A 26,287-nucleotide genomic window follows, 5' to 3' on the forward strand; every position below is an offset into this window, starting at 1 on the left:
TTTTCTGCCTTAAAAAAACCTGGTATCTTTGTTACGTTAGACTGTCAAAAAGTCAACACAATTGTATTAATTTAAGGCAAAACTGTGGTTATGGTGTATATACCACTCCACCCTCTTCATTTGTTTTCTCACACAAATTTTAAATAAGAATTTATCCAGACTGGACATAACTTCTATGGAATCTCTGAATTCACTGCAATTTTATGAACAATTCATAGCATGTATTGAGTAACATTGTGTAGTTCCTAAGGCACCATGTTCCCTCCTTCTCTGCAGAACCTATTAAAGTGTCATTGATGTTATTAAGAGCTTGGATAACGCTGGGTTTTTACTGCTCTCAGACGATGACCTGCTGCTGCACTCTTTTATCTTTTTTGCCCGTCTTTAACAATCTAAGTAAAGACGTATGATTGAACTTCCCATTCTCTTCCTGCAAGACAAATGACTAAAAGACTGCGGTTGCTATATAACAAGAGTTGGCCTTTATCGCAAAAACATGGAAATTAAAGAATTCTGGACATTATTCTCTCCACAGGTTTCCAGTGCAAACTGCTTTCTAACCATTTCATAACCCTTTTCTTCTGGTCTTTAATCACATTAACTAGCTCTTATTTCCTCCCCTACTTTCCTTCTATATCTCTCTCTGTTCCCCACCCTCCCTTGTTTTCAACCTTTTGGCATCTCTTAGATTCGGATAAACAGGGAAGTAAGTATCTTGCTTCTCTTCTGCTTCCCATCTTCTTCTTTTCATGCCGCCCCCTCTGGCTCTCCCTGCCAGCCCTCCACGGCTTTTCTTCTTCTTTTCTGGCAGATCCTCCTTTGCTTTTCCTCTCTGAGCTGCTGAGCCTTTCCACTTTTAGCCCTCACTGTTCCTCTGAGTTTTAACTTTTTTCTCCCAAACTGACCGTAGCAGTCTCATCCATAGTCAAATGCTCACCTGGAGTTTTTGCTTAACATCAGTCTCAGTTTTTTTGTATAAAATGCCTGATAGAATACTACAGAGGAAAAAAGACGAGGTCAAAGCTCATGTTTATACACACACAGTATGACAGGAGGCATTGTAAATATATACAGTGACAGTGAACAGTAAAGAAAACCCTGCTTTTCCAGTGGTATGAGAGCCCATATTTATCAGGCATCTCAGCGTAAGATAGTAGGTGCAAGATCACACTAGAAAACAAAAAAACACAATTATCTTCACAAAATAGATGTCATCGTCGGCTTGACTAAAAGCTAACCTGGTAGTAAGCCACGAAAGCACACCAAAATAACAAGCTTTCTAACTGCCTGTCATAGATATGCTCATGTTGATGAAACAGCTGAGCTTGATGCATCTCTGCTGTCGCAGCCTCGCGGGCTGTCTGGCTCTGGGCTCTGACCCGTTTCTATATAAAATCTCAGACTTTTGTTAATTTACAATATCTGACTGCTGCGACCTTGTTTCATATCACAGCAGGTCATCTTTGGGTTAATTAATCACACACCGGCGTGTCAGGAGAAGAAAAAAGATGAATATTGTAATTAAAGATGTGAAAATGTTATTTGACAGTTGTGTGTGTTGTGTCAAGTAGTCTTAAATCATCCATATTAGCTAAATGTCAAATCTATTTCATGGCAATAAGCAAACAGTTTACTTCCTGAACTATACCTGAAGTATAGCTACAAAAGCATCTGAAGCTGCACGTCTTCAGAAATCAAAACACTAAATGACACGTCTGTCAAATCAAACGCTGACAGAACAATGAGTTCGCTTAAGTGGTGACGAGAACTTATCTGAATTACATTTTGCAGGCAGTTTTTACCTGAAAGCAGCAGAGAACTGCTTTTTAAAGTATTTATTTAGAGAATTTATTGCAGTGGAGAAGATACTTCAGTGGAGTCAGGACAGATAGAACAGATGGGCAACATTATAGTTTGATCCAATTTTAGACTCCTCACCCCGAAATTCAGTCATATATCATCAATGTTATGATAGTCTGCAGTTAATAAGGGCAGTTCTGTCCAAATTTTCAAACATGTATGAAAGCTCTGCATGAATTGATGGGCAGATGCTGTTTTGCTGTTCGAAGTACTACTGAGAGCAGGACCACATGCAACAGTAGGAGATGACTTCCAACAAAGCGATTCACATTTTGCCGCTGCCTACATGATTTGAGAAAAAAGAAATAGATTTTCTAGGAAAGGCTTTCTATTTACCAATACCAGCATGAGGAAAATGATTTTAATGGGAGTGTACATATTAGGAGCTGTTTCTTTTTTTAAGATAATAATAAGATTGGTGCAAACATCTTGTAGCAGCTTTTGAGTGGGATGTACTGTAATTGTTCCATTTACACAAAGAACTCCACAGGATGTTTCTTTCTGGTTTTCTTTCAAACAGGAATAATTTGTGTCCCCTAGAATCTAAAATACAATAGCAAAGTATTGAATATAATATGAGTAAGATTTGCTAAAATATATACTTAGCCTTTTTTTATGATTAAGTAGCTCGTCGTACACCCGCTGTCATTTTGTTTCTCATGCAACTGCTTTACAAATGCAGGCCGTGGTTCTCGGCTGAATTGCTTATTCTCACTGTTTTACAAGGAGGACACAAAAATGTCTCTGACATCCTTGACTGCTATCAGCGAGGATGATTAAAGTTCCTACGGGATTCTGATATGCAGTTCTGAGATGCATGATGAATATGAGTTCATTTCACGAAGGCCTGGTTTTCCTTGTCACAGGTTGTAGTTGGAACGAGACAAATTTGTCAAAGCAAAACAAACTGAGAATCGTTTTTTCGTCTTATTGTGATGGAATTGATACGCGTTCCACGTCTGCATGTCTTTACTTTTTCTTTTCAATCCATTGTGAATTCACATCGCTTCGTGTTTTTCTGCTTGCCTGCTGTTGGAAACTGTGGTTGCCAAGGTGACAGACAGGAAACCGGTCAGCTCAGGGGAAACTCGGCAACAGAGGCTCATGGGAATGGGTTCGCTGCAGTCTTTCGTAGCGATGACCATCCATCTCGGCATTGCTCTCCGGCATGACAGTTATGGAATGTAATTTGTGTTCCTGCTTGCTCAGTAGTGCATACATGTATATGAGCTCGAGGGGCTACAGGGACTGCGCTCTGTGTGTGTCTGTACAGTATTTTTTACAAATGTTTACTGAATACAGCGGCTGCAATCACTTTACCTGTGATTCATGAGAGAGCGCACTAATCTTAATTCTGGGGATCTATCATGCTCGACTACTTTGCATTCAGCACACAGGTCTTTGCCTGGTGGAGGGCCAGAACGCCACTAATAGCCTTCCAGGCCGTGCACACTGTATCATAACTGCACTAATGCCAAGCAGAGCAGAAAGGAGACAGCCAGATCAGTCAGTGTCACTCAGGTAGAATTACTCCCAGAGCTGAAGATCGCTCACTTGTCAATCTACCTTTGATCAGCAGCCCAGGCTGCATGCAAAGCAGCACACACTAGGCTGCCTTTGAAATGCAGCTCCCTTGCTCTGGAATGAATGACCTGGCTCGGAGACAGGCAGAGAGAAACTTGAATTAATGCCATTTCTTCCTGCATTATAATTCAAGTGAGATTCTTCACCCAGAGCTAGGGCCCCAAAACAGTCCAAAGAATCTTTGGCTGGTCAAACACACACATACAGATTAGTTCTCAGAAAGATCTTCAGTCAAAGGTGGAGCATACCGCGTCCCACCAAGGCCCGAGCTGGTCCCAGAGTTCACGTTATCATGTATCCCTGTAATTATTAACCCTCTGTCTGATTTCTTTTTTCCTTATCTCCACTCTCTGTCCCACAGGGCTACCAGCGATCAAACCACTTCATTGCCACTCAAGGTGAGTGTACGGCACGAAACCCAGCAGCAGTGTGTCACCGCTGGTATTTCAGATTGTTTGCAGCGCACTTTGCACAACAGCAGCCCAGCTGACAATATGAAAATGAGTTAGCTGAATTAATAATGTGTAAACAACAAGGAGCCCGTGTTGCATCACGTTCACATCTGGATTTCCACCACAAACAAGCCTTTTCCTCCATCTGTGAGAAACGCTCTCGGAGCAGCCGACTGTACCCGTCAGTCAGCCGACACTGTAAACTGCTGAGTGTCGCTGTGTCTGAAGTTCTGCTTCCGTCTCTCTCCTCCCTGCCATCTGCATGTGTGGCACAACATCTCTCTGATGTAGTTTTGATTCACTATATAGGCTGCATTTCCCAAGCGGCACACTCAGGCACACCCTCACTCAGAGCGAGACAGAATGAAAGAGAGACATGCACTGAGCGAGAGAGAGAGCAAGACATTTTCTCTGTTCTCTGCCGACTCTGATCCTGTTTATTCACTGAATGTGTTTTTCACTCTGTAATCCCCCTCTGATTTCTTCCCATCTTTCACTTTGCTCTCAGTTCTGCCGCTTCTCAAAAGTAACCTCTGAAAATTTCTCTCCTTCTCTTTCTTTAACGTTTTGCTCTTCGTGCATACACGGGCGCAGGCGCGAGGTGGAAGGGGTGCCAGTGTGACTTTCAAGTAGAAGTAAAAATTTACTTTGGGTTAAGATGTGGTTGGAAATCAGTTCACAAAATGAGAATGAGAATGAATTGAAGAATGAGACAGAGGAGTTCCTTTATTTTGGAAATGAATGCTCCGTGCTCATTTCCTGTGTGTCCATTCACCCACTCTCCCTCCGTTCAAGTCTGCTCTACTGTCCTGTTGTAAAATCAAAGCTAAATGCCCCAAAATAAATCTTTTAAAACAACTATGAGTTTATTACAACAGCTGGGCAGACCAATAAGCACCTTTACTTTAACACTTTCACTTTACAGATGCAAATATGCAGAGTTTTTCACTGCAATTCCCCTCACAGGGGCATCATTCCACAACAAAATCCCAGGAATTGCCAAATATAATCATAGCCAGTTCAGTGGGCTTTCCTTTTTTAAACCAAGTCAAATGTACAGCATCTCCAAAGTCACACATTTACCACTCCCTGTGCTGAATACGGGACAGTTCACATTTCACTGAATGTTGACCAGAAAATGAGATTTGTCGTGACTGCTGAAAAATGTGGAGCTACATGTTGTATTATTCTTAGAAAGAACTTTTTGTTCCAATGTAGAATTTTTGAAGACACTATAGAATAATATTAATAATCCTGATAAATGTACCCTAAAATTGGGCACTCCTATAGTGTTATAAATGTCTATAAGGCAGTAAATACACAGCTGTCTTTACGTAGCATTTTGGGAGCGATTTTGGACTCGGAAATATTTTCTGCTCTGAGTTTTCTGTTCAGTAGAAGGATGGTTCTGTCAGGACTGTTACAATCCTGACATGTTAACAAAAGGACATTTTCCACCAACTCCTGTTGATCCAGAGAATAGAGAGTAGTGATGTAATGAGGCAACTGTTGTTGTGATTTGGGACTGTACAAATAAAACTGAATTGAAATTGAATTAAATGTACTTTGGTACAGGATATTATCACAACTCTGTCCCGCATAGATAAGGTTGTGTCGCCCTCTGCCTCATACACAGATCAGGACTCTCACTCTTACCTGTAACTGTTTCTGTGTCTTCACCTTGACTTGACTTACACTGCAGCTCTGCAAGTTGTGAGCCGCAACAGATAAAACTAGTTTGTCGGAGCATCTTTGCAACACTGGTTTAACACATAACTGTTCTATATTGTGGGAAAAAGCAGTAAAAAGAATAATCGAGCCATTTTTTCAAAAATATTATTAAGCTCAATTGAATCCATTAAACTATTATCAGCTCTTATTTGTTTCCCTGCTCTAACCTAACATGAGTTAATTTGACTTTCCAGTCTCGCACAAATATGATACACTTTTAAAATTCTTTTTTTTCTGTTGTCATTGATGGAGAAATAAAAAAAAATTGCTCCAAACTCTGTAGTTGATGCTCAAATTCAATTAATTAATTTAAAATGGAAAATAACTGATTATTCTCTGATATCCAGCCTCAGGTCTGACAACCTTAGACTTTATCTTTACCTCAGACTTTATCAGCGCTTTACATTGTAAGTTGTTAAATGCAACTTACAGCACAAAGCGAGACATATTTTTGTTGAGAAAATTACTTTTTGAATATATTAAATATAAGTTTAATGAAAACTAGCTGCTATAATTGCCTGTGTCACTATTAACTTAGTGGAACTAAGTTTAATCATGCATAACTTCAAGCAATAATTCAATTTAAATGGTTGTTATATAAAAATACAATTTCTTATTGGTTTTCTCTTCTCCTATAGAGTTGTGATGAAGGCATGAAGAAAGAAATTAGCGATAGACATCAAAACGGGTTTTTTTTAAGCAGGTCTTAAAGTTTTATTTCCTGGACACTTTCAGCGTCACTCAGTGGGGACTCAGTTCTGAAACACATTTGCTCTTTAATGATCAGAAGGTTGCTGCTTTATTTGCTGTTTGCTGAAAGTCTATTTTATCTCCGTTTTCAATTGCAGTCTAATATATTCATGAGTTTGGGTTCCTAAGTTACCATATGTTTCATTTTTTGGAGATCTGAATCTATCTGAATTTCAGGAGCGGGACCACGCCTCCAAACACGCCCCTTCCGGTTCTTATCTATATATGACCCCCCCCCTTCCCTCCCTAATTCTACAAGCTGTTTGCTCTTGTTTTTGGGCCCTACCCTTTCTCCCCTTTATCAATTCATTCACTTCTCATTAGTACATGGGGAACTGCCGCCAGTCCCCTCCGAGGCCTTCCCCAAACTGCAGCTCAATACGTGTTTAAGCCATTTGCCTTTTTCTACTAAAAAAATGCCATCAACCTAAACTGAGGACTTGGGCCCAGGTAGTACATACACAATCATAATCAATTCATAAATATGTAAAATGTAAAACTAGCTGAAATTATAAATAACACTATGGAAATAAGTTATAGTTGAGGAGGTAACAGCATTACTTTAGCTGTGAGACTCATGTACTGTAGAGCAGCGGTCCCCAACCCCCGGGCCTCGGACCGGTACCGGGCCGCGAGAGTTGAGGCTCAGGTGTGAAATGTATAGTTTTCAGGGTTTTTATTGGTTTTCAGCGTTATTTTATTGTCGTTTTTATCGTTTACTTGGTTTTCCTGGGTCTTTTCATGTGTGTTATGAATAAATCTTCTTTTTTTCGGTACCGGTACTGGTTTTATTTTGTTGTATTTATCCGCGACACCTTAAAGGCCGGTCCGTGAAAATATTGTCGGGCATAAACCGGTCCGTGGCGCAAAAAAGGTTGGGGACCGCTGCTGTAGAGTGTACATACAGTGACTCATCATTAAAGCTGCAATTTGCCCCTCACACTCTGCACACTCCTAGCATCATGCTGTGCACACGTGTGCCGTGAGCCCCGGGTGGTCAGCTGTGGCAATGTGTTGGGTTTGATTTGTTGTATCTTAGATGAGTTGTAAGACAGCTGAGCTCTTGCAGCAGGTGCTTTGGGCTAGCTCTCTATTATGTCCAGGGGAGCGGGAGGAGACGGGTGATAGGAGAGGCAGACAGGGAGGAGAAATGCTAAGTGTACTCCACAAACTCCGGTCCACAGTGGCAGTAAGTTATGCCGTGCATACAGATTTACCCAGCTGCTGGGATCAAACATGATCCATCTCTCGCCTGACTGTCCCCTCCCTCTGGTGATGTATTAGTGCGCTTCTCCTACTGCTGAAAAATTATCATCTCGCATATCTAATACACATAAAATAAGACTGCAGCAATCGCTAACAGGGGGGCGAGCCATGAATAACCTGTAAGGAGGAGGAAAAACAGTGGTTAAAGTAGCTGCCCACGTGCGCACTTTAAAACGTACTCAGGCTGGAGCTGACTCACCTTGGGTTGACTGGAATCAATACAGACCAGTACACGGCTGTTACGAAAGCCAGAGCTCTTGTCATGCTCTGATTTTAACAGGCAAGTAACGCTGTTCCTCCTGTTGTTGTCTTTGCATGTTTGCCCTGAGGCATGTAGTCAAAGGCATGCTTTTTGATTCCACAACTGTGCAAATAAAAGCTGTGAAAACAAGCACTGCTTTATATCTCTTTCTATTTATTTATCTGTTGAAACACAAAGCCTCAGAAACCCTGTATTGCCTTTCTCATTTAATTTTTACACAAATTAGAGTTATTAAAAAAAAAGAAAAACACCTGAAGCTCTCTGCCCTCTCTCTCCTTTGGCAGGACGGACTTTTGAAGTGCCTTTTTGGTAGCCAGTGTGTACAAGCATTCATTGTTTCAGCTCTTTCAGATATAAACTTTAAGGGTCACTGGACTTCTTGAAGTTTGTGGAAAAAACTTCACTGTGTTCCTTGAACTCTACCTCAGCAGTTTCTCCACTATGTGAGGGGCACATTGCTCTGCTGGGAGGGTTCTGCTGCCGACAAGTCATTGATCCAGGGGGTGGAGCTCAGGTGGGAGGGTTGTATGGAATTATGCTTGCAGGAATACCAGGACCCAAGGCTTCCAACCAGAACATTGCATTCTAAGCAAGCGATTAAGTGATCAATGTTTTTTCACATCACACACTGTTGTTTCTCACACAGTTGACTTTAAACAGTCAGGCTGCTCTTTTTAATCTCAGTGTCAGGACATGAAACTACCTGACATAGCTACGTTTGGAGATCACAGTCAAAGGGGAATATTTGAATTCGTTTGCAGGAGTTTATTAAAAGGATTTGGAGGCTTAATCAATATGACCATTACAGAAAGTTAATTTCTGACCACCCGCACGTACAGTGCATCTATATTTCTATTTCCCAGTAAATCTGTGAATCTGCTGAGACAAACACTGGTGAACTGTGGCCAGTGAGTTTGCACGGACGGACTGGAAGGTCAGATAAGATAAGATATTAGAGAAGATAAAATAATATAAGATAAACCTTTGTTAGTCCCACACGTGGAAAATTTGTTTGGCCACAGCAGAAAGTGGGTAGTACAAAGTTAAGAGCATCACACACACAATCTCTAAGTCCATTATCATATGTGCCTCAGTGGAAGTTTTTGTGTTAGTCCCAGCTTTGAGAGGATTTTTTTTCACCTCCTGTGTGCTTGTTCTTTCCTACATATATCTCAAGATTTGAATAATATGTACTTTTGTCATGATTCGGCTGTGTGGCAGGCAGGAAGTGGACCCAAACGCATGCTCACAGAGGCAGGAATGAACTCAAAACACAGCTTTAATGCTGGAGGGAAACGGCGAAACAGACTGATAAGAAACTACACTGGGAAGCAATACACTAGCGCACAGAGAAACACACGGCCATGAATGCGGGAGAATGCGGGAGAATGCGACACTGAACAGAGGGAGACGCGGACATAAATACACAGAGGTTTAACGAGGGAGGTGGGAGCACACGGGGAACACAGCTGACACAGATAATCGTAACGAGACAGGGCAGGAGCAACACAACATGACGCATACTGACGGGAGACTGTCAAAGTAAAACAGGAAGTACACAGAGGCGCAGACAGGAGGAGAGAGGGAGCACGGGGAGAGCACAGACATAACGGGCTGGGGGAAAACGTGGAATAAAACACGGGGGAAACGAGGGCTCACAGATACACAGAGGGGCACACAGGGGGTAAAAGTCACAAGGGGAAGTCAAATAAGGAACAAAATACAAAAATACATGAAACTAAGAATGCTGGGCCAACATGGCCCAGGATCATGACAACTTTGTCAAGGAAATAATTGCATTTTAAGGGTATTTCCGGTAGCTTTTTAAAAAAAAATGTATTTGCTGCTTTAAAGAGAATTTCAAGCAGTGTGTAGTTTGTGGTTTTTTTGTTAACCGCTGCCAAAGTGTGGCCCACTCATGTTTTGTAACATTTTCTGGACAGCAGTGAAGCTCCATGCAAAGAGGACTAAGATGTGTAAGAATCTGATTATGCAGTCATAGCTTAGTAGTAGTGACTCTTCATTGTTTAGTACAGAAAATGTCAAATATCATCAGCCTGATGATTTAAGTGTCTGTGAGGTTCAGTTGTGATCTCGGGCCCAGATTTACACAGGAAAAATTACTATGTGAATGTTTTTGCATACAAAGACATTTAGAGCAGTTACATGAAAGAAGATGATATTTCTGTTAGACAAACTGTGTGGGCTGAAATGAATCCATACTTCGTTCGCTGAAATACATGTAGTGCGTTTGGCAGAGGAGTCAGTATGAAGGAGGACCTTGTGATATTATTAACACAACAGTGTAATGAAATCAATGAAAGTGTCATCTTCTCCTGGAAGCTGTGATTTGTGTCAGCCACTGGTGCCTGGGAAAGGCAACACAGAAGCTTATTTGCACAATGGCGGAGGATTTGTGGGTGTATTGAAATGACATTTCTCTGTAGTATTAGAACAGAGAGCGGGCAATAGTTCATGAATGACACATTGTTACTCTATTCCCTGGCATGGATTACACACTGCCTGTACATTGATGGTTATTGCTGCTATTTTCTCTGACTTATTATCATCTCTCTTCCTTCCATATCGTCCTCTCTCCTTCTGTAACTTCTCTTCCTCTTCCTCTTCCTCCCTGTTTCCACTCTTCCACTTGTAACTCTGTTGTGTATCTCCTCCTCCACAGGCCCCAAGCAAGAGATGATCTACGATTTCTGGCGGATGGTTTGGCAGGAGAACTGCTTCAGCATTGTCATGATCACCAAGCTGGTGGAGGTGGGCAGGGTAGGTTTCCCTCGCCTTTGTCCTGTGACCTCTTTAGCCGCCTGTGAAGATGAATGGAGAGATGGATTCTGAAGTTCCCTTTATCAAGGGCTATATATTAGAAGAGCTGCTCCGCTCTGTTTTTGTGGGAGGAAATGGCAGCAGCTGTCTGATCATGAGTGATCACCTTTTACTTTGGTGGCTGTGGTCCAAGGTCAGAGCTTTGATGTTGATGAAGGCCTATGGTGAAGTACTGGAATACAGTAGACTCTTATACTCTTCCTATCTGCTGAATGCAGAAAGCTACAGTTTGTACTCAAAATGTATACAAAAGCAACTGTACAATTCCTAAAATATCATAACTAAGAAATATACCTCAGTTAGGGAAGCATTATTAGTAGTGAACAGAAAAGGGCATACTGTTGGGATACCACAAACTGTTATACTACAGTCACACCAGCAAAAACAGCCCACAACACAACCAAACTTACTGCAAAATGTTTGCAGTGATCTCTTTGCCTTTGAAACGGTTCCTCGGGCACATGATCTACATCTTCAGAGCAGCTTTGGTGCATGAGGACATGTCGTTTGCAGTTGAATGAGAACAAATTGCTGATTACATGCAATTTGGTTTGTTGTAATACAACAGTGAACTGTAATAATTTGGCATCTGTTGCAAACATGTTGCAATCTACACAGAAATTCACATTAACTGTATACATTCAGAAGCTCATACAGTTGAGAGAGAACTTCAGAAACTCTTCCACAAAGAATGACGCACATGCTGCAGGGCAACTGCAAAATGGCATAAGTGCAGACAGGTGCTCCACAACTTTGCCTTTATATAGGAATGCGACCAGAATACAAACAGCTGGCAACCAGTTAAGTTGAGTCCCCAATTTTAAAGAGAGTTGCAGTCATCAGCAGAGACCGGCTCAGACTGGTTTGTCTGATTTTATAAATTAGAAGGCAGTCCAAGTGGCACTGCAAGTAGCACTGTCACTCACCTTGCAATCGAAAGTGGTTACCCAGAAGTTGAGGGTGCCGCATGCTCAGGCTTTGGGCAACCGTTTGGTCACAGAAATTACTTGCAATTGTTTGCTGAATTTGAAAAAAATCAATGCAGTTTCTGGGCAGCAATTTGTCCCTAATTGCAGGGAGGTTGCCATCCCATTTTTACTCTCATGTGACTGAGCTTTTAGGTAATTTTCTAAGTAGTTTCTTGGGTTGCTCTATTGAAACCTAAGAAATATTTTAACCAGTAAAGTAATTGACTGTTTGCGGTTGTTAAATATTTTGTGTGTAACTGACCTATTTTATATTAATATGTATCTCACCCTAAATATGATTGAGTCTGTAGCAAATCTTACTATGCTTAGTTAAAAAGAACATTTAGATTGACATTGCTTTAGTGTAATGTTTTACTTCAGTACATAGTAAACAAAAATCTTGTGTCAGCTCAGGTTAGTGATCGTATTTAAGTTTTCATTTTTTCTTAACTTTACAGTCTCTGGATCCTAAATTAGCTAGCAAGTTTTAAATTAGCTGTGTTTAGTATTGTGTACATTTCAATAGACTGTTGGCATGACAGATTACTGGAAAGAATGCTTTGAATCATGAAAATAAATGAAAGGCCTGCACCTCACAATCTTCTCCACAGATTGCTTCTCACTAATTTTAAACTGCAATACATTTCAAGCAGGCTTTTAGAATAGAAGTTACAGTTTAGCAGTTGTTTCCCTTCCAGAAGCATAAATGAAACATAAAGCATACAAATGGAACGGCATCTCTTTTTGTGAAATTCAAATAACTTTCCAATCACACGTCGAAGCAAGTGTCGGCCAGGGTCACATATTAACAGGGACAAAAAAATATAAAAGCCTGAACTGTGAAATAATTAATCAATTTTAAATTAATTTTATGAAACCTTCTGTCAATTAAAAGAATTAAGAAATATAAATGTGATTTTTATTTTAAGAACTTGTTCTATGTCCAGCACTTTTGTACAATTCAAAATACATTGTGCTATTTATTTAGTGTTTTTTTTAAGAAATAAAATCACATTGATGATGTAGAGGGCAACACCCCCATCGGTCACAGCAGATGGCCGCCCCTGTCTTTCCTGATTCTGCTGGAGGTTTCTTCCTGTTAGAACGGAGGTTTTTCTTCCCACTTTCGCCAAGTGTTCATTCATAGAGGACGTCGTCTGATTATTAAGATTTTCACTGTCACTGTAGCTTCCTTACCTTATGATATAAAGCACTGTGACGTGATTATAACTGAGCTGAGCTGAATTAATACCTGGTTATATTAATTCAGCCATACATTAACTGTATTTAACCTGTAACTGAACTTTCTTTGTTCAGATGAAGTGCTGTAAGTATTGGCCCGATGACACAGAGCTCTACGGTGACATCAAGATAACACTGCTGAAGACTGAAACACTTGCAGAGTACACTGTGCGCACCTTTGCCATGGAGAGGGTGAGTCACACTCTTGCATTATTTTTATAGCAAACCTGTGAGCGTGGCCGGTGTGCGTCATTTGTACCCAGCAGCTCAGCTCTCATGTCTTTTTTATTTCAGCTATTTCACTTCTTATAATCATCACTTCACATTACACCTGACTCATTGTTTGTTTTAGAGAGGTTACCCTGCCAAACACGAAGTGTGCCAGTTCCACTTCACCTCTTGGCCTGAGCACGGCGTGCCGTACCACGCTACGGGCCTGTTGGCTTTCCTGCGCCGGGTCAAGGCCTCGACTCCTCCTGATGCTGGACCTGTGGTGGTCCACTGCAGGTAACATCCCTTCTGTCCTGATAATAAGCAAATTGCCTAACAGATATGGTGGCTGTAAATACTCCCTCCTATAAATACGCCATGTTCAACATGTTCCAGTGCGCTTAGATAGCACTTAGCACTGTTTTTTTTAGCTTCAGTTTGTGTTTTTCTGCATTTCTCAAAATAACTGTCAGCTTCTCTGTGCTGTGTTTGTGTTGTGGAGAGCACAGAAGTGTTGATAAAATAAAATGCTTCACACCCAGAAAACATTCACAAAGACGCAGGTGGTAGGATTTTTCACAACGGGCAAGGACAGCGTCTGGCTTTTCAGGGAAGAATTTTTTTAAGCTGTCTGTTGACTAATAATTGTTATTAGACCTGCAGCAGAAGCTTTTGCTCACAGATTTCTTTTTGATCCATTTGGGCATTTTTTTAACATAGAAAATATAGAAAGAAATATAGAACAAGTTCTCATGCTACAATCACGATTAACTTACTTCTACTGTAGAGAAATTGCTAATGTAACACTGCCAACAGTTTGTTAGGGCTGTTGTGAAAGCTGTGAATTGAACTCTGGTGCATTCTAAGGAGCATGAAAAGAAAAGCGTCTGGATTTCTTTAGGTTGTTCAAGCAACCTAAAGAAATCCAGACGCTTTTCTTGACGATGACCTGGATGACTGAGAACCTTCACAGACAACTCTGGTGCATCTTATAATAAGCCATCTGTATAAGTGACATAGCTTCTGTTCGTGCAAATCATTTGGTAACTATGGTAACACCCTGTCAGCTTATTAAGTCCATTAGAGAACTTGACAGCAGCAAACCTGTGCCAACACTTCACAGCGAAACCAAGTTTGAAAATGCCTTTATCATTCTGTCTCTACCTCTTTGTCATAACATACAATGATGTGCAGGATAACTGTTCCTACAGCCTTCACTTTAAAGTGGAGCATGACTTGCTCTGCTCCAATGAAATTTATTTTATTTCAACACCTGGGATCCCTAAAGTGCTTAAGATGCTGGATGAAAGTCAAAAAAATGTCATATGAATCAATTAAATGCCAGTTTGAGTAACAAACAGCTTTACAACAAACAAGTCTGAATGCAAAAATCCAGTGTGTGTACACAAGTAGCTGCCATATGTAATCACTCACAACAGAAAAACGGATGAGAAACACAAATGAATGAATGTTTTAAAGCCTAATGTTAGTGTTTTGACCATCACATCTTAGTTCTTCTTTAACCTCAAGTGACCATATTTGGGTGATAAGGTGGTTTTAAATATTATTTATACAATAAAAATTCACACTATATTTTGCACCTTCAGGAACTGAGAGAAATGTCGATGCAACAGGGTCAGTCACAAAAATCTCTGAGTTTCCACTGCACACAAACTTTTCATTGCACTCTTTTTGTAAATACAGGGTGGGCCATTTATATGGATACACCGTAATAAAATGGGAATGGTTGGTGATATTAAAGTCCTGTTTGTGGCACATTCGTATATGTGAGGGGGAAAACTCCTCAAGATGGGTGGTGACCACGGTGGCCATTTAGAAGTCGGCCATCTTGGATACAACTTTTGTTTTTTCAATAGGAAGAGGGTCATGTGACACATCAAACTTATTGGTAATGTCACAAGAAAAACAATGGTGTGCTCGGTTTCAACGTAACTTTATTCTTTCATGACTTATTTACAAGTTTCTCTTTGTTCACAGCCATTGACATGTCGAAGAGGTTAACACATGAGGAGCAGATCGAAATTGTGTTGATATCTGGTGAACGCAGTAACCGGGTCATTGCAGCAGATTTCAATGCAAGAGTTTGTGATTAGTTCAATAATATGGAAAAACAGCTACTTTTATTTTTGTGCTGTCTGCCTTTTATAACCTGATCGTACTGTGTATTATATGGCACCAAGTCAGTCCAAAAAACTCAACCGTCAAAATAGCAGCACTGTATAGTAGGTCAACTGTGAGAAATATAAGCAGGGGTAAATATCACTGAGTCACTTTGGATTTGTAATAATCACCAACATGCTGAGATCTGTTCTTGGTGTTTGTTTTTATTTTAGCCCAGTCTGCCAGTGTACACCCTTTCTTGGATTTCAGATTCTGATTAAGCTGTGATGCTTTTCCGTTTTATCATAAGTGATACTTTTTTAACAACACTGGCGCACTGCTGAGAGTGTTTTTTCCTTTCAGTGGAAGAGCAATGGCTATATGAAGACAAATATTTCTTTGGGTATAAGATATCCCAGCGTTATAGGATATCCCAGTGCAGGCACAGTTTTAAAGTAACTAAGCCTTACCTAGAAAGAGCTGAAGCATTCACAGACATCTGAACATCTTTACAGCAGTGTTAAAGCAAAGCATAGGCCAGAACAGAGAAACTTCAAGCTATGATAGAAGATAGAAGGTTTGTGTATCTACTGTCTTTATTTGCAGGACAAAAGCTCCATTTGTACACGAGTTAAAGAATCTCATTTATTAATGAAAGGATCCCCATTGAGTTTTTTTCCTTTTCAGTGGTATATTCAGGCCTTCTAATCCATCTCCCCTCTCCTCTGTGACAGCATGGGGGCAGGCAGGACCGGCTGCTACATCGTTCTAGATGTCATGTTGGATATGGCTGAGTGTGAAGGAGTGGTGGACATCTACAACTGTGTTAAGACCCTCTGCTCACGTCGCATCAACATGATCCAGACTGAGGTGAGTGGGAGAGTGGAAATGTGGTTAGAGATGCCATGCTGATGGCTTTAACAGAAGCTCACAGGTTTAGCCTTAACAGCAGGAAGCTGCTGGTGGACCATATTTTCCATCTTTTGTATTTTTTCCTTCCACACATTTACATCAGAACTGTAATCTTTTCAATAAAGGTGAGACTCCGAAACAGCATTCAGGTGAAGGTAGAGGTGTTCACACACAGTCTTTGATGTAAAAGTTGAGATATAAATCCCAAAAGGTTAATTCTGTTCATCTGGACCTGACGTTTTCAGTGGGATTTGCATATTAATGATCAGACCTCGCAGCCCATTGTTCCTTCAGTGGGTTGGTTTCAGTCATTGTGTAAATGTACTGTTTATGAGGTTGGGGAAATCTGCAGTCAGCTGAGACTGAAGAAGTCACCTGGATGAGTGACGAAACGTTTCTCCCACTGAAAACGTTACATCCAGATGAACAGAATCAACCTTTTGGGATTAAATTTTCTAATGTTTGGTGGTAGCATGTCATATATTAAGACAGTAAACTGAGTTGAAAAATCCAATTTTATCAGTTAGAAGTCACCTTAAACGGTGATGATTATGAATACCGCCTATAAGTAGTAAATATTTACCGCAATTAGTTCATAAATATAAATCATTTTTGTTTCAACTGTAATATTAGTTATTGATAGAACATTGTAAAGCTGCCTAACTTTACAAATTACAAATAGTTTTTTTTATTTCATTTCCTTTTTTTTTTCTACAATAGTGCTGATTGAGGCCAAACTGACAAAAAAAGTAGCATGGATAAAGGCGATGGGTCATGGGTTTTAATCTTTGAATTCAGGTGTTTTCAGTCATTGCAACAGCTCAAATTAAGTGATTAATCGTGCTGTCTGACTTTTATAAAAATATGGGGAAGAATTAGTTTTTAAAGAAGAAAGAAAAAATGTAAATGATTGTTAATATGAAGAAGTAAAGTAAGTAAAAAGCCACCTTCAAGGCATTGCTGTATATATATTATAGCTCTGATTTATTTCTATAAAATACTGTCTATCCAACTTTTGACGGAGCCAAATGTAGGGAAATGATGTATACACATATACACCCATCTGTTTATACATGTATTTAATTATGTAAATGTACAGTACTAATTATATTATCTGTAACTGTTTCATGCAAAAACGATTCTACACTGAATATATATTTAAAAATGTAATTATGTTGAATTAGCAAAGAAGCAGCTACATTAGTGTAGAAGACCAGTGTCAGACTTCTTTTATTAAAGACAAATATCATTCATTCATTTGCTAAAATCCTTGCTTTAATTGTATAAATAAACTCACAACTCACAGTTTTTTTTATTCAAAGTGTGCTTAGAGTGAACTCACAATCTTCAAATAAATAAGCGGGAGAAAGACATTAATTACCGCAATAAATAAAACTATTAAAAGTTGGAACGTCATTCTCTTCTTAATAAGTCGGGAATAGGAGACGGCACAGTAAATACACAAACAATAGTATTTATTTCCCTTTAATTTCATCTCTTCTCTTAGCTGCAGCTTGTCTACCAGTTAAATATGAGTACAATTATAGAGCATATTAAAAATGATAAATAAGTTGGAAGAGGGACAGTTTAGTGTCTGTAATTATGAATGTATCCTCAGCTCTTTGATCTGTTGTTTTGTTGAACATCAAAACAGATTTCCTAGTTTCCTCGTTAATTGCACAGCTCGTGACTTTTTTAAATGGTGCGTGTGGGCAGTGTTTAGCTCCTCTGATGTGTGTTTGCTGGACTTTTTTACCCCATTTTATGGACACTTTTTTCTGCTTGGAAACAATACCCGAGTGTCGGCATGGTAATGTGAAGCGTATTGAACAGCTCTGACTGTTAGTCAACAGCATTAATTAAATTCAGCATTGTTTTTGACGAGTGGGCAATTAACAGTGAGGCCGCTCTTTGGTGAGACGGAGGGGTTTTATGTGACTTGGGAAAAGTGGGAATGCGTTACCCTCTGTGTGTGTTTCAGGAACAGTATGTTTTCATCCACGATGCCATTCTGGAGGCTTGTCTGTGTGGAGAGACTGCCATCCCCGTGACTGAGTTTGCTCTCACTTACAAAGAAATGCTAAAGGTCGACTCACAGAGCAACAGTTCGCAGCTGAAGGAGGAGTTTCAGGTAATACTGAGAGACGATGACGTCGTTTTTCATTTCAAACTGGGGTAGAGTTAAAAATTCACATGTTATGCATGTTGTGAAATCAGCTGAATCACAGCAAATCAGCACTTTTTACTTTTTTGTTGTCTACAGAGGCACATATTTGTTGAATCTGTGTTCTGGATCCTTTTCTCACCTAAATCAGTTCAACAAATGAATATTCAAAAGGAAAAAAAAAACACCCATAAAGATTTAAACCCACTTAGAAGTTGGAAAAAAAGACACTTCTGAACTTGCCTGAGAATCTTTGCACTTTAAATTACTTATTAAAAGTTAAAAGTATCACAAACTCCAATGGAAGGTGTCTGAACACTCACTACCACATTCCCAAACAGAAAACACTTGATTTTTGTATCAGTCGAGCAAACAGCTCGTATGCATCCTCGATCGTCCAGGTGAGGGAATCCCAGAAAGTCAGTCCTGTTCATCTGGACGTCATGTTGATGTGCGAAATCACTCAGTCATCACTAGAAGCTTTACGTTAGAGATTGAAATCCACATTGTGTATTTGTTCTTTATGTAGTATTGTTGCTTTTCTTTATACATGTGTTATTGATTGATGACCTTTGTGCAGCGGCTCCCCGCTCATAACGGCAACTTGTTCCCCAAATGCAATATTATGATTACAAGTTCTCTTCATTTTATCTAAACCAATGGGGCATCATTCACAATGCTATTGGCAGCTTAGATAATCGTTCCCTTTCAATTTCCAATTCCTTGATAATATGCTTTTTGTAGTGTATTAGATTGCAATAAATGTGTTTTTAGCTATTAAACCCTGTGGGGGTTTAAACTGATAATGAATGTGTTTTAAAGTTTTCTAAGATAGGTATGCTTGTCAGGTATTGACAGTGAGGCTGCTTGAGCAGAGAACATTTTCATTGCCTTTGTCAATCCCTCTTTGATCCCATTTCTGTTTTGCTGCGTCTGTCTCCTCTTATCACAATCTTTATTCTTAGTGTTTCATTTTATCTCCCAATCTAGAATGTGGAAACATTCTCAAACACACGCCCGTCTTTCTAATTGTCTTCTCTGCACACTCCTTTCTCCTTTACCTTCCCCGGTCCTCCTCCTCCCCAGACTCTGAACTCTGTGACTCCTCACCTGGATGTGGAGGAGTGCAGCATCTCCCTGATGCCCCGAAACCGTGAGAAGAACCGCAGCATGGATGTGCTGCCCCCGGACCGCTCGCTGGCCTTTCTCGTCACCACAGAGGGAGAGAGCAGCAACTACATCAATGCAGCGCTCGCAGACAGCTTCCTCCGGCCTGCTGCCTTTGTGGTGACGCCACACCCACTGCCCGGCACAACCACCGACTTCTGGAGGCTCGTGTATGACTACGGCTGCACCTCTGTGGTGATGCTCAATCAGCTCAACCAGTCCAACTCAGCCTGGGTAAGAGAAAAGGGACTGAGACTGAATTTTATTATTAGCTTAAGTTCTAAAATCTAACTCATCAGCTTACAACTTATAATTCAGCCATGGGCGATTAAGTCTCACTATCTGAGAACATCTGCAATACAGCAGGATTTTGATTAATCCATACAGTTGCATACTCTCAAATATACATATTACTCCAATACTGAATTTTCTTTTTACCTGAATACAAAAAAAAACCCTTTATGTACAAAAACAGAGGCATTTGGCTTTATTTTGTATCTATATAATTGATCTTATGTTTTCTGTTATTCAGCACAGTCTGGTTTAACTGCTGCCACCAGTGCAGCTTTTACCCTGTGAAATGTATTTATTATCTAAAGAAGATGCAGGGTCAGAAGAATGCCAGGACCAATTTTCTACCACTTCCAAGCACTGCAAGGCAAGCACTAAGTTGAAGAGCAGAGAAAAAGAACAGAAAAAAGCAACATAACTAAAGCGCTGTCAAGCTCCCTTTTAAGTCTGCTTGCAAGGAGCATTTCCTCCAACCTCAGAAATCAAGCAGCAGAGATGAGGAGCACTTTTAGTGTTATATATAAGAGAGAAACATTTCTATTTCAGATACTGCAGTTCAAGGACCTTGGTGACCTTGTTTTCCAAACGAAATTTTTAAAAGATGCATCAAAATTTAAAACATTTACATCATTCAGAAAAATAAATCAATGGATGAACTTAATTTGGGTTGTGAAAAGCATTTTTGCTTTGATAAATAATTCTAACAGACACTCTTGTCAAAATTCAAGCATATCAGCGTCCAGCCAGTGCATGCAAACTGTCATTCCCAATTTTATTGGATTGGGCTTTTTAGCGAGCCAAGGCTGCCGTAAAATATTTTTAAACTCTTTCATGTCACTGTAATGTCATCAATTGTATTTAAAGCTGATCACACCATGAATAAAAAGCTACGTGTAGAGCTAAAACAACCTGAGGTGTCCTGGAGATTGGAGCAGCACATCCAGTTTCTTTCCGCTGGGAGCTTTTGAAGAGATCATTTTACCCTACAAAGAAATTAGTGCTCGTGGGGTTTAGAAACTTTTAGGGTGGCCTTTGAAGTAGTATGCAAGAATTTTCTGCTCTGTGCTGTGCCTATATTAGGTTCACCATACGACAACAAGGATAGGCTCCAGCCCCCTGTGACCCTGAATTAGATAAGAAAGTGGATGAATTGTTTCTCAAAAGGTTTCCAGTCTTAACGTCCTAAGACCCAAACCCTTTCATGGCATGCATTTTTAATTTTTCTTTGCTATTTGGGCTGATTGGGACCTGATGAATGTAAAAACAAACCCTAACCCTAACCTGATTATTTTCTTTTACCTGATTTTTGTTTCTGAGAAAAATTAGATCCACATATAATAACATTCATTTTAAATTTTGATGGAACAGTGGCAGAATATTGTCCTTGTAAGTGGATATCAGGCCCTTGTAGAGCAAAATTTAGTATTTTGGTCTAGACAACCCAAAATGTGATGTCCACATATGTGGACGCCAGGTCCTAGGAGGTTAAGAGCAGGTTCCCCCCAATGCAATATAAGACAAGCTGAGGAAAAAACTGTTTGATCAATGGCTCAGTAACACTAGAAAAAAATAGAATGTGCATCTAGAAACAATTGGTTGTTACACTGAATTTCTTTGCTGTCGGAGACCAATTGCAAGTATTTGCAGTGTCCAGATATGGAGGGTTTTGCCCGCTCAAACTCTGGGCAACCATTTTCGATTGTAAGGTAACTGCACAGTTTACCTGGTGGGAGGCCGTCTGACTCTAAAGAATCCAACTTGACTGACTGAAATTACTTTCAAGCAGGTTTGCAAATAATTATCATCTAGTTTAGAAATGCAGACAGACTGCAGTCATTCTGAGTTCATCTGCACTGATGAGTACAACTCATCTGCAACACGTCTCTTTGCAGCAGCAGACTTGACTCAACTGGTTGCCAGATTTTTGTTTTCCATTGAAAGCGAGGTTGCCTGCTGCCTGTGTCATTTTGCAGTTAAATCAGTCCCACAGCACCGATATTATGATTTGCGGAGGAAATTCGGAGTGTAGCATCAGGGGAGCATGAATAGCAGGAAGTGCCCCTTTTCAGACCTCTTTCAGGACCTTTTAGTTTTTCCTACTCTTTTGTATTTCCTTCTGAGCGGACCTGAAAAACTGCTGGCCATAGCTCATTTGTTTAATGGTATAATGTGTCACTTTGAAATAAAATGAATAAATAGATAAAAAACAATAAAGTCACCAGTCAAAAGAAAGACAACATTTTCTATCTGAGTAGCATTAAGATAAATAGAATAAACAGGAATGCTGCAATCAGCTCTATCAATTCCATTTGGAAATGACATCACAAACTAAAACTCGATGATTGCTTATATCGATATACAAATATAATGATTTTTTTTACTGTTTAAAAATGAGCACTGCTAAAACTGAAGTCACAGAAATAGAGTGTTTGTCATTTGCCATGCTGACACTCCTTATATTGTCAGCTAATAAATAAAAAGAACATCTATCCATAAAACAGGCTCCAGCACTACTTGTAGTCACAGCTGGGAAGCCTGTATTTAAAAATCTTAGCAAAACAAAGATTACTGCTTACAAGGCTTTCTTTTTAATATAGTGCATGGACACTAACAGCGTCAACATGTCATTCTTATCCTCTTTTCCTTTAAAAGAAGATATGAATGTGAGTCACACACAGTTTGGAGAGGTCATCTGCACAAAGCTTCAATCCTCTGTTCATGCCATCCAATTCATTTACACAGCCCGTCACTGCATTAACACGTTCTTATCGTTTGGGCCCATGTTTGCTCATGCGTGGGTTTGTTCTGCTGTCTCGCTATCGCTCCTCTGTCACCGTGTCATGTCTTGTTCCTGCTCACCATTTCCGCTATGCCTGTCAGCTGCAACCTGTCCTTTTTTCTCTGTCACTCTCTTCTTCTTCTTCGTCTTCCTCCTTGTCTCACTACCAGTGGATTAACAGTTTGACCCTCCAACACACACTCACTCAATTTGTCCTCTTAACTTGGAGCTGCCTGTCTCCTGCCTGGATGTATAAATATTTATCGCCCCTCCTGCCCAATGTCACCGGTTAATACCCTTCTGTCAGTGTGAAATGCCGTTATCACTTCCTACTCTAAGGATCTGCTCAACCCCAAAGTCACTGCAGAATACGTCCATATGACAGCGCTTGCTCCCCTGTGTGTGCCCCCCCTCCACTCCCACTTGGCCAGGGGATGCGCTTTTGAAGTGGCAGTGATAGGAGACCTTGTCTTTTGTGAGCGTCCAATCTCTCAGCTAACTTCCTGTTTATCTCTCCCGGGCACAGCCAAGGTCTCTTACTCCATTAATTTATAATGTACTAATGGTAATGATTGGGACTCATGAATAATTCAAGCTAGGTGACCGCTGCTTATGTGAAGGATTGTTCCCGCTGACGAGTGGTTTGTTTTTTTGCTCATTTAATTCACAGTTGCCATTTGTAGATAATCATTGTCATTTAGGCTAATTGTCTCTCCTGTCAATACTCAGGTGTCTTGTTACTGGCTTCACCATCACTGGGTGCTGACATAATTATTTGCACTGCCTCAAGCAAGTGTGGGCTAATGACCTGCTCCCTTCTCTTCTTGCCTCCTCTCTCGTCTCAGCCTTGTCTGCAGTACTGGCCTGAACCTGGGCTGCAGCAGTTTGGACCCATGACCGTGGAGCTTCTGTCCAGGACAGCTGACGATGATGTTATAATCCGTCTCTTCCGGGTTCAGAATATAACTCGGGTAGGTGGAACCACCATAACAAAAAACATCATAGTGATGCCCAGGCCTACTCGATGATATTTGAATGCGTATGGTGAATCAGGAGACAAATTATACTAAGAAAACTAAGTCTAGCTATGAAAAATCAATAACGTGGAAACAGCAAACTGTGTTTGCAACAGTTTTGCAAATCAGCTTAGGAAAAAAAGAATCTTAACATTTTAGACCAATTTCAGCTTCTTACCTGGGAAACTGCTATAAAGTCAGTATATTAATATTTAGTTTGAGGAGCACATTTCTGCTCTTCTACAATTATAGGAGTTCTGATATTGTTCCTGCTTTACATGAGCAAACATGACACAGTAATGCACAACAATGGGAGCCACATTCCATAAGTTGATGTTAGGACTTGCATTACATGCACTATTCCCACATAGCAGACAGGTCTGGCCCGGATCTGGTGTCAAGCCGGCACTGCTGGCTGACTTCTGGCATGGTAAGTGGTATGTCATCCAGATATGGGCCAGGCCTGGCATAAATGGCACTGTCTATGTGATGGCATGCCACATCTGGCCCGATTGTGCTTTGGTTTATGTGGCCCAGGCTCATAGAAAACAGGCCTGCCCAAGCTGGCACTTCTGACTGACTGGTGTCATGGCAGGGTGTGTGTCAACCAGATGTGGGCCAGGTCTGGCAATGATGGCACTATTTATGTTCCTATTTTCCTGTTTTAGTTAGAAGATCCAAATGCCATGTTGCAATACTATACTGCTATGGTAGCCAACATTTCAAATGCAGGTTTGACAGGTTTGTGAGTGTACACTTTATCCAAAACCTCGTGAAGGTTTAGTCATGTTTACCACTGGGTGGCTGTAGCTCAGGAAGTAGAGCAGGTCACCTACTGATTGGAAGGTTAGCTAGTTCGATCCCTGGCTTCTCCAATCTGCATGTCAAGAGTGTGACTGAATGTGAATGTAGTTAGGAAGCGCTCAGTTTAGAGAAAGTGTGTGATTGGGTGAATGTGGCATGTTGTATAGAGCACTGTGAGTAATCCAGGAGAGTAGAAAAGCACTACATTAGAATCAGTCCATTCACTGTCTCAAGGGAGATTTGTCATGTTACTTTTGCACTATTTTGTTCCAGCACATGTTGTTATTATATGTGTGGTACACATTAGGCTGACATTTGGGGCCAGAGCTGAAACTGTTCTGGGCCAGCACAGGGCCGTCAGTGTGTCTGCAACTGGCCTTGTGCTGGCCCATGTGTGGGCCAACCCTGGCAAACCAGATGTGGCGTGAATAAGGCACGGCGGGACCACGGAGAAACGTTCAGAGCCATCTTTATTTAATTCACGTCACACCACAATCACACCAACCCCTGAGTTCCCGTGTTTTAACACGGCGGGCGTGATTGCGGATGCCGTGCAGGTGCGTCCGCACGGCACCGCAGACCACGCCCCACCACACCAGATCTGGACCACCAAAGGGCCGTCATTCTTTGCGGTATGTGGGCCATGTGTAAGCACATTGTGTTGGCCAGATCCGAGCCATAACAATTTTGCTATGTGGGTTGGAGGGACCATGTTGAAGTTTTCAAGAATCTCTAACAACCACCTTTGTGTCGAGAGCCATTTACTGATGACAAGAATCCAGTATACCAGTACAGTTTGTTTTGTTCAACATCCAAAGGCTTATATCTGCTAGTCAGTGCCAAGCTGTTCTGTAACATCCTGTTCCATCATGACAAAAATCCCACACACAGGGATGGATATACTCACTTTTTTAAATCCAGGTAAGTTCAGGTTTATTTCTGGGTCAGTATTACAGGGTGGCTCACTTCTTACCAGGTTGCATTACCATGGTAACTTACACTCCACACCAAACCTGCTTTTGAGCAGGTTAATTTTGAGATAAGAGATCAGTGGGTATGAAATCACCGCCTACTGATCAATCAGTTATCCACAAAAAAGCACCACAGTTCCTGGAAGATCCCTCAGACCTCGGCGCGCTCTTGTAAAAGGGTCGAAATGTTTTTAAAAAGCAGCTGCAGCAACCTTTGAAGCAATTTTTATATTCTTTAGTATGTGATCTTAAAAGTGGTCACGTACATTGTAATTGTGGATGCTGTATATTCAATTTGTGCATAAGCTAATTCTATATCTGAGTTATGTTACCTCAGATACCTTGTATGAGAGGTGCAGATAAGAATGTGATTCATTTTCAGTAATGCTGTTTCAGTGCTATCAATGAAATGAATGTTGTTTCCCTGAACCAGCTGAAGAAGCTGATGAGCCTCAACTTTCACAAACATTTTTGAAAAACATGGCAGTTTGGAAATGGGCCTGTAAATCTGTAAATTAGTGGCGTCTATGAAGGTTTTTTTTTAAGCAGAGGGAAGACACTGGCAGGGTTAAAGTAGTCTGGATTGCAGCCAGATAAAAGGGAATTGTTTATAATAGAGAGAAGTCAAGCGGAGATGACAGGTAAAACCTCTTTAATCAATTTAGGAGGGATAATGTCAGCTGGGCCGGAAGAAGTGTTCATGTGTGTGACTATATCAATGAGATCTGTTGTGAAAATCAGATAAAACCTGAAAAACAGAAGTGGGTAGTGGGTAACTGTTGGGCAGGTTGCACAAAAACAGAACTAAACTGTGACTTGCTACAGTTAATCTTGGTAACAAAAACGTTCAGAATTTTTTTTTCATAGATAGAAAATATAAAAATGTGTCATTGTGT

General features: G+C 40.5%; 1 protein-coding gene across 7 annotated transcripts in view; it reads left to right on the forward strand.

Moving 5' to 3' along the window:
- Window positions 1-26,287, forward strand: part of ptprua (protein tyrosine phosphatase receptor type Ua) — a 245,729-nt gene that overhangs the window by 209,537 nt on the left and 9,905 nt on the right. For 4 of the 7 annotated variants that reach the window (XM_040019858.1, XM_040019862.1, XM_040019857.1 and 1 more), the window contains 9 exons: window positions 689-706; window positions 3,806-3,842; window positions 10,589-10,686; window positions 13,032-13,148; window positions 13,309-13,463; window positions 16,022-16,157; window positions 18,181-18,330; window positions 19,450-19,764; window positions 23,446-23,571. In XM_040019858.1, coding sequence (XP_039875792.1) covers window positions 689-706; window positions 3,806-3,842; window positions 10,589-10,686; window positions 13,032-13,148; window positions 13,309-13,463; window positions 16,022-16,157; window positions 18,181-18,330; window positions 19,450-19,764; window positions 23,446-23,571 — 1,152 coding nt within the window. The remainder of the gene's footprint in view (window positions 1-688; window positions 707-3,805; window positions 3,843-10,588; window positions 10,687-13,031; window positions 13,149-13,308; window positions 13,464-16,021; window positions 16,158-18,180; window positions 18,331-19,449; window positions 19,765-23,445; window positions 23,572-26,287) is intronic. The other 3 variants (XM_040019859.1, XM_040019864.1, XM_040019863.1) reach the window with 1 other exon arrangement.

This window comes from Simochromis diagramma, unplaced genomic scaffold (genome assembly GCF_900408965.1).
Source record: "Simochromis diagramma unplaced genomic scaffold, fSimDia1.1 OVJJ01000753.1, whole genome shotgun sequence".
In the NCBI taxonomy this organism is placed as follows: Eukaryota; Metazoa; Chordata; class Actinopteri; order Cichliformes; family Cichlidae; genus Simochromis; species Simochromis diagramma.